The sequence below is a fragment of the Pecten maximus genome, chromosome 14, assembly GCF_902652985.1.
Source record: "Pecten maximus chromosome 14, xPecMax1.1, whole genome shotgun sequence".
Classification (NCBI taxonomy): Eukaryota; Metazoa; Mollusca; class Bivalvia; order Pectinida; family Pectinidae; genus Pecten; species Pecten maximus.
The window spans coordinates 2102648-2112366 of NC_047028.1; the positions used below are offsets into that span (position 1 = coordinate 2102648).

At 36.6% G+C, this 9719-nt stretch overlaps 1 protein-coding gene across 1 annotated transcript; it reads right to left on the reverse strand.

Annotated features, from left to right (window-relative positions):
* Positions 1–248: 248 nt before the first annotated feature.
* Positions 249–8294, reverse strand: LOC117342166 (myosin essential light chain, striated adductor muscle). Its single transcript, XM_033904178.1, has 6 exons — positions 8106–8294; positions 7614–7641; positions 3205–3351; positions 2592–2756; positions 1429–1515; positions 249–1127 (listed from the first exon to the last, which is right to left on the reverse strand). The coding sequence occupies exons 1-6, from the start codon at positions 8106–8108 to the stop codon at positions 1084–1086; spliced, it is 474 nt and encodes a 157-aa protein (XP_033760069.1). The 5' UTR covers positions 8109–8294; the 3' UTR covers positions 249–1083.
* Between the last annotated feature and the right edge of the window lie 1425 nt (positions 8295–9719).

Genomic DNA, 9719 nt, shown 5'->3' on the forward strand with positions numbered 1-9719 from the left:
TGATCAATCTTTTTTATTTCCCTTTTTAGATACATTTTGTATAGTTTTATATAATTTTGATCTCGTTTAATTGAAATGAGAATTAGTTTCTATTTTACAACTGTTATCAAGATGAACGTCCTAACACAAGGAATGAATCTCCATTTCTGAGAACAGAAGTGGTAAACAATTAACACACACCAGGTTATACATCTCTGTAATCCACAGAAGCAGTAGGATGACAGGAGAAATAAGACAGAAGAGAGAAGTTTGAGGACAGGAAGTGTCTTTATTAGATGTTATTTCTCCTAGTCTTTCTGATGTCACATTTCCTAAATAGTTCACCGACATTTTCTGTAGATTGAAGAAAAGGCTTCTCGTGAAGGTTTTGGAAGTATGGCCGATGTACAAAAAGTCTACATACAGAAAAATACACTTCTACTCTACTAGCAAACGTGAAGATGTACATTTCGTAAACTTAAAGTGAGGAATATTATGTAGCAGTATTATACATATTAAAATGTACAACAAACTTCATAGGTATGAACAGAAAACGGTTGTAGGAAGAAACAGTTTTATTTGGGAAAATAATAAATATTGCACTAGTTCACACTTCGAGGATGCAAAAGGGAATATCCTGTTCACATAGTCCTCAACCTCATTCATTCTTTACAAATAAACAACCTTAACATACTGTACAAAATCGGGCCACGTGACCCGGAAGTGATGTCATATCTAACCGGTACCGGTTAAAGGTTGATATATATATATATAAATGCAATATAAATTAATAACATTTAAATTTGTAACATTATCAACACGGCAAAATTGATGTTGAGTGAAGGGAAAGTCTTACAAAACACGGGGATGCTGTGTACAGTCTGGTGTTGTTATAAGATCTTATTTCTGGCACTGAAAGCTGACGGCATTTTCTTTTTGTGTTCTTTGTTGTTAAGCATTTGGATGACTCGGAAGCTGGCAGCATTTTGTAAGACCTACCCTTGAACTTTTGACTGATCGATGAAACGAAATTTCTTTTTACAAAAAATGTCAATTTTAATCTTGGAAACGGTTTCACATTTGAATTCCGAATGCGGCAATCGTTTATTTGTCGGGGTATGGACCGGCCATCACTTTCTTCACGAAGTCTGAAATAAAAAAAAAAAGTAAATTTGTCAGCATTGAACTGTACATGGTAATGAGAGACAATCAATATTACGGTACAGGAAACAACAAACCTATCGTAAATGTTGTATGTTTGGCTGTTTGTTATGTTACAATGGTGTTGGTTTTCATTTAAAATAAAAGTAAATATCCCTTATATATCAATGTCTTATCGATAAATAGGACATAAGTGGTCTGACATGACACTCACGAAATAGTCATTATGTGTGGAATTGTTTGACATCACCCTAACAATCAAACTGTATATCAGTACTAAGTACCCACCTTCATATTTCACGTTTCCTTCCAAATCTTCCTGTAAGTCTGTCAGTCTGATGATTTCGTCTACGTCCTCGTCTGACAATCTCTCACCTGTCAACCAAAACATAGTAATGCAGTCAAACTAGAATATACTTGTATACATATCAAACAAACTCCGCTAGATTAAACACCGTCCTGGTGCCTTAGGTAAGGAATACAATGTACAATGGCACAGTGTAAATGACAATGGACATTAACAATCCTGATCCTAAACTTAGCACTGACCATAAGTCCGTTTACTCATTTATAATCAACCTAAGAGTTTAATAAAGGGCATGTGATGACAATGTCACATTACGATATCCCTTAAAATGGCCCGTCACGTTGAAATATGCCATGACCTAAATCTGGAAGGTCAACACCCTATCACAATCACAGTATTCTCGTGGTGGGGTAAGTAGCAATGTTCTGGGAAACACTGATATTCTAAAGGTGGGAAAGACAACATCTGCTAGTATTCTAACGTGGGTTAGACAAGGGTATGTTACTAGAAGAGGTTTTTTTTTATTTGGTACCAATACTAACTTCACCATATGTTTTTTCTTTGGACATTGATCTTGGTGACGCTATCAACACTAATTGTATCATCGCAGCATTAACTGATATCATCGGTATTTTATTTTAGTTTTAAACTAGAATTGTAATTTTGCTAGTGACTTTGAACAACGGACTCCGTAAAATAGTTATTTCAAGACATCCTACAACACGTCCTCATTATTTAAAACCACGCAGTTGTCTGTGGACATCGACACGGATCTCTACACACCCACAGATTATATTTGGGACATGTATTTGTAATTCCCAGATCCATACGAAACGATACTAATATCAGCTGATGTGTCTGACATGCTTTAGTGGAAGCTATGATGATAGAATGAAGCCTAACAAAAAGGACGCGCCCTTGTTCCTATTTACGGCGGCGAAGATTTCCTTAATCTCTTATCTAGGCGATGATCGAGGGACTATTTCAATTCTTATCTAAGGCAGTGAGGATATGCCTAATTCCTTACTAAACGCGCCGAAGATTTCTTAATTTCATTTCTAAAGAGGCAAGGGACGCATTCGCTAATTCATTACTATTGTCTTTCTTTAACACTTATCTAAAGCATGATGGAATAATTTCTTACCCAAGGCGGTGAGGACGTGCCTAAGTTCGGCTCCGGAGATGAATCCCTGTCCTTCCCTGTCGAAAGTCTTGAAAGCCTCCATGTAGTCGGCAAATGTTCCCTGTTCACAATCCATGAGACCCTCGTAGGCGGGGAGGAATTCTTCGAAGGGAAGGGACTTCTCGCCTGTAACCAGTAATCACATACAGTGTTATTGGTGTTATTGCTTGATGGAAGTGTCAAATAATCTGTGTAGAATTCCAATCAGTTCGGGATCAGCATTTAACCCCTATCACTAACAGCATGACCCTACATACCAAACAGGGTCAGCATCTAAAATGAAGCCATATTTGCCCAGTTCTGAAGGTTTAACATCAGGATTATAATGTTAATGTTCCAAAAAACTTTTACTTTCTTAACCATGGTCGCAATAATTTCCTTTTTGGGGAAAATTTGCATGACGTTTCACTTTGACATTGGTGATTGTTGTCTGTGTATATCGTGGACTACATATATTACTCCCTTCAATACACATTTTTTACGGGAATGTCAAATGTTATCTTACATATTATAATGACAACAAATACTTCTACCAAATGTTACCTTGGTGACCGCACATAAAACAATGACGTACCCATTTTGTGTGTGCCTCCTACGGCGAATACATCCTCATTCCTGGGGTTGATTCCCAAACACCTGCACACATCACCGAGCTTGAAGGCATCGACAGCTCCATCGCGACCATCCCAGAAGTCAAAAAGTTCGAAAACATCCTTCAGGTCTGGAAAGTTACACAAAGTACAAATGAGATAAATATATTGCTACTTTCATTTTACATATAGATTACACACATTGTAGTTTTGTTCGTGTTGCTCCCGTATATCTGTTTTAAGTTAGCCTAACATCTCAACCAAATATGTATGCTCGACTGTCATTAAGCGAATGAACTTAAAACATAGCCAAAGAACGACATCACGAATGATATATAACTTCAATACCAATATCAATTATTTCCCAAATTATATTTAGGCAAATTACTATATCAAATGTTTTATGAAACGATAGCACGTTATTAAATAAGAACTTGCTAATCGACTTAATAGTGAACAGTTTGAATATATTTATAATAACGATATATCGACTTAATAGTGAATAATTAGAATATATTTATAATAACGATATATCGACTTAATAGTGAATAGTTTGAATATATTTATAATCTAGCACATAGCTACCTTGCCTTGGTATCATAAACCAATCATATAACTGAAATATTACACGGGATGACGAAATTCGAGTTAATAACGTCATGAGAAATTCAAATCGAAATCAGGATGTCTACAAAGATAGCAAGGGCATGGATTTGGCCAAGGTCAACTTAGACCGTTCGTGTTGGGAGGTCTTACATGTCAGACAGAAACATGTGAGTTTAGCGTGAGTTTAGCGTTAGTCATCATCGACAGACACAACGGTGAGCTGGCCATGTTAGACAGTCATAATGCTAACGGTCGAGGGTTTCCATCCGTATCTGATAAAATTAACTTTATTTTACGATAACTATGCAACAAGTCATAATCAAAACTACGTAAAAACATCAATCGGTATTGTGTGATGGTGGGGCGCAGAGACGCCTAATCTGGGAGGGAAATAGCAGTATATATGTACCTCATGCATCCCCAATAGCTGTTTTAACTTAAGTTTATCATGAGACCATTTGGCCGTTTATGTAACATGATCAGGTCCCGTTTCATCAATGTTTTAAACTTAAAATATCTAAAAGTTTCCATGTGAAACAAAGTGTTAATAAAAGTCTAAGCTAAGAAACTTTCCTTAAATATTGTAATACTTTCGTGTGGAAAATTAAAACTCAGGAAATATTGTTGAAACTGGGACCAATTCCAATTAATATGCTCGCAAATGTTCTCAGTGATGGCATCATACCATGGTGTTCAAATGATGCTTAAAGAGGTCTATATTACGCAGATCCCATTGTCATGACAACAAGCCGATGTTTGTGTGCGCGATAACGTACGTAACTATGCGCTGTTTAATCTCACACTACAGTTCATGGTTCTGTAGTATGTATCTAAGCCCAGACAGTAATCAATGATGCCATCTTTCCACCATCATCCATGATACATTAAGCCATCTGTCATTTATAATGTGCACTATTTTTCTCGGCGGAATCATATCACATCGCATCTGTATGCGTGTCGGTGTATGTGAAGTGGCTTGCATCGCGCCGCGCCATTTATGGATATAGGACGGTACGCCACCATGTGGTAGTGCTAGGACAGCGTGTGTGTATACATACTCTCTCGTGTAGGTACATACATACAAACACTGTCGGTATAATTATTAGCACGTGTATCACTCATCATGTACGCGCGAGTAAAGCCCTATCTTGTCTATCAGCTCGCCTCCTACACTACGTCATTGACTGGTTACGAACCGTATCACATCACGGAAACGTTCAAAAACCCATATTACGTATACCTTTACCGCTAGCCTACCTACTGTATGTTAAGTCAAACATGGCAGACCTAATGAAATTGAACATTTTTGTTTTAATTTTCTGCCGAGCGACATCGTAAGCTTTATTTGATATAACACATTTGGCCGTAATACGCGAGTGATAGTTCGCCCGTGGAAGGCAAGCAATATTAACAATATATATAATTCAAATAATTGTCTGTGTCATCTCCATTATGGTGACAACGCGAAAATAACTAAATTTCTATTAATTAAATTACAATTTCTTTGTGGAATTATTTCAAGTAATATGTGTAAATATCTAAGTATTAATAGCTTTCCCCGAATTTTTCTGATCATTATATTATTCAAATTACTTCCAAACTACACCTATCGCTAACATTAACAATAATTTTCAAAACAAATATCACAAACGATAGTAAGCTATAACGGATTCGAGTAAACTCTGTCGGATTCGAGTAAACTTTGGTACATTCGTGAGTAAACTCGGCAGATTCTAGCACATTCGAGAGGATTCTATTAACTTCGAAAACGGTAAGCTGGGTTTACGGCGGCAGATTAACCAAGCGGTGTTAGGGTAAACATAAAACGATATCAATCAATGTCCGATCTTATCAATCTCTCCATGGATGTTATACAGACTGTAAATTATTTCAAATAAAACGAAAAACGTCCTGAGAGGCAAAATGTATTCTTAGTTACAAAGGCAATAGCCCAATACATACAATTGTCGGTATCAAATTTCTGCAAATTCGAAGTTATTGGCAGTGAACCTAAATTCGAGGGTATGATCGAGGATCGAAGGATGAGAGAGTTGAGATAAATAGTGAAGAGTTCTTACACGGTGTGATTTCAAAACTAAATCTAAACTTGCCAAAATTATGGTATAAATAGCATAGACATCATTTCTTTTTGAATACACAACCTTTTAGTCCTTACGATATGACGCGACAAAATCGAACACTCGCAGGGATATTTTATATTTAAAATGCTGCATCCAAATCCTTGGTGCCAATTTCACCTGTCGCGCGCTTCCTTTTTTTTTTTTATCTCTAAGGAGATCGACACTGATATGAAAGATGTTATTTCTAACATGTGTTATGTTACAAGTTAATGACGCGGCACGTGCGCTTCACGTACAATATAATCCATTACAATCCGCGAATCTGTTTCCATTTGAAGTGTAAAATTTAATAAAAAGTTGATATCTTACTAAGTAGGAAACACGCCCATGACCAGGTTGCTTTAAAACTCTAAATATGTGATCAAGTATATAATGTTTGCTTTAAAGCTAGTCCAAATTTTAAGTTTACTAAATCAAATGATCATTATTAACGGATTACATTACGAAATGGATGTCAAATCGCGTCATACATTCAGTAAGTATTCCCTCTGTAGTATATATATAATCGACCTGTCAGGTAATCTGTTGACGTTAATTGACACTGATTACACTATGATGATCCCCCACTACAACCTTCCCCCAACTATATGGAATCCTGCCGGGACGTATCGTATTTCCGTTTTGGCACGCGCCGGTTACTAGGGGAACGGTTTGTTGTTAGTTCCACCTTGGCAGTGCCGAATCTCGGTTTGCACCGTTGCCAAGCCTTCAGTGCAGTCATTACACACGTGTAGGATAGATAGGTGTCTGTATGTATCTTCATAATTCACATATTCCAACAAATATATGCACGTATATATCTATTATGGTCCAATAGGGATATTTTACATCAATAAATCACATGTTTTCTGTGCGCGTGCAAGATTAATCCAAATCACATGTGGAACGTCACAATATAATCCAACGCATTTAAATGTTACTTTCGGAATGTATCTACATAATTCAATATCCTAGTGGCAAATGTCCAAAAATGCAATCCATCCTAGATTTATCATTCGGAAAGTATCTAAATAATTACATCCATAAAGAAATATCCAAGATATAACATCCCTCGCAATATACAAACGTTAAAATCCAGGTATTATCAACACTCACGTGCTATTCCATTTCACACATGTTATGGTGGGGATGCTGAAAGGGTATTAATAGATTCTAAACAAAAACGTGACGTCAGTCAGCAGTTCTTAGGGTTATGAGTGGCGACTGTACAGGTGTAGTGAGGAGGTTATTCTAATGGCCAGTTGTTTCTCTCAGCCAGAACATGCAGTCATATACATAGTAGTCTTAATACTGGGAAAGGAAATACTAGTAGGATGGGAGGCTGGCCAAGGTTCTCAACATGTAAACCATGGTAGGAACCTAGCCGATGTAGGGAACCAAAATAAACTAATTGTGTTCTCAAAGGATGTTCTTTAGAAGGAATAAAGTATTATAATAAATAGATAGCCCATCGCTCCTTAGTCGAACATCCACTGTTTATAAGATTGAACAGTATGCCATCATTATTAGGGTTTGAAGTGGGTGATTATCCAAGTAATGGGGAGTTAAGGACCGGGATATACTAGGATTTTAAAGTTTGGAATAGAATGTAGTTAGTACTTTTGAAGGAAAAATGAGGGAGCACATCTACAAAGGTCAAAGGTTACCGTCGATTTCGTCTTGTGAAAGCTTCGGCTGGAATAAGACAATTCAAACATGGCGTCATTATTACATCGTAGTTATGTTTGATATAACAAGTCCATACTATACAGGTTTGATGAAGCAAGCCTGTACGTCAGATATATTTATAATATATATATGTATATAATTTAAGAAAAACTATACTTTGTCCTCGCATGCCTATTTATTTCTATAATAATTCAAGACAATTAATCTTGCATCGCTAAAAAATTGCAAAGCTTCAGAACTAAACTAGAATTGCCCGCAACTTGTATTAAATAGAAACTACATTTGGTTAGATACTTGTTCGCACTACAGAATACAATGCATAGATAACTGATGTATAAAACAAGTTAATAAGAAATGTTAAAACTCTACTACAATGCAGTATTCGATAAATAATAAAATACTGACAGATCAATCTAGGTAGAAGCTGAGATGATTCTCTAAGAGATATACATTGTTAGTTATAAACTTACCATCTTGTATAGTTTGTCGGATGTGCTGCCGCCTGTGAAAATGTAAGTCCTCTAGTGAGCCGGAATGCTATTATGCCGTGAGATTTCCAGTACTTACTACTGCTATATATAGGGTAAGTCGACTCTTGCCAAAGGGGAGGCAGGTTGCGGTACATGCGCCGAACGGATCTGGTTTCAACATCTGCATCGATGAATAATTATGAAAACGTCGACAAACTCGTCTAATTATGTTATTGATACCATTCGACGTGTAAACATTGTTTAATTATCCGGGTTTGCATTGAAGGGTTCCATAATACCACTTTATAAAGTGTTTCTATTTTACCCGTAAAAATGTTTATATTCCGGAAGTGACGTTATCGTAAAGACTGCTGTACAGGAACATGATACCTTAGAACTATAATTGGACTATGTAAATTCCACTCTCAGCGATAACGTTATAGTTATAGGCGAAAGAGTTTTACTTTCTAGATTTGCATTTAAGGTAACAATAATGGAAGGGGTTTGATGTTTTTAAGAAATACTTATTGAGTATTTCATTTGCATAGTAAAGATCAGAGGTTGACTGCAGTTTCTGTGTATTGGCGCATTGGGTAGACAGGTGTGCACGCGCTGCCAAGGTCGAGTTGCACAAATAAGGTAATGTGGACGTGTGTTCTACCAAGGGAAGAAAAGGGATAGTGTGTAGGTAGTGTACGTGTTGTCTCTGTAGATACGCGATCCCCAGTGTCGGGGCCAGCTGATTATACAGCCTAACCTACCTTATACATATTGAATGGACGGATGTTAACACCATGTCAAAACCCCGACTTCCATTGTTGACATAACGAGGAGGGCGAGGAGGGCACGTCGGGGAGGGGGGCATTTTATCCCATATACAAAAATACAGGTGGGACTTAAAACTTCACGCCAGAATATAGCCCTGTGGTTATTTATATCAATATGGTGTATGACACCACACAATCATTTCAAATACTTTATAGTCGTCGAATACTAACAGGGACATTTCTGTGTTAATTAGACGAGACAGTCCGCAGTACATGTATATAATTAGCAAAGCTGTGTGATAAGGCCGTTGTGATACAATTAACCTAATAAAAAACAATGAAATAAAACAAATTACGCAAAGACTAATAACATCTTAGCATTGTACGATAATTCGACAAAATATGTACTTGGATGACCTATGTGTTTAGCCGTTAGTAAGCTGGGAGATTCTTCAGTTTACACCAGTACGGTATAGGTCTGTAATGTGAAATAATTACAAATTAAAGTCTGGAAATCATTACAGACTCGGAGGATCTACGATATTTCTTCTCTAATCATCGTCTGTTTTAATTGATAAGTTATATGACATGTAATAAAAGAAACTATGATACTTTCCTTTACCTTGAATATGACAGGAGAAATGCGAGTTTTGTATTTCGATCGGAAGATCATTATTATCGGTATGATATTGATGAGTTGGCAGAAACAACCTTTTGAAAACAAAACAATTTCAGGTATTTTTTTGAATATATTTATTCACCGCGAGAGTCATTTCCATGACAACCGGACATGTATTTTTTCAGTTGAATATTGTAGGTCTTATCTACGACTTTAAACCCTTTCTCA

Bases quoted from the DNA above. Each gene is read 5' to 3' on its own strand.
- LOC117342166 (XM_033904178.1), bottom strand. The intron at 2,757-3,204 runs GTACGTCATTGT...TACTGGTTACAG, and splicing joins AGGAGGCACACACAAAATGG to GCGAGAAGTCCCTTCCCTTC. The intron at 1,128-1,428 runs GTGGGTACTTAG...TTTTTATTTCAG, and splicing joins AGGAAACGTGAAATATGAAG to ACTTCGTGAAGAAAGTGATG.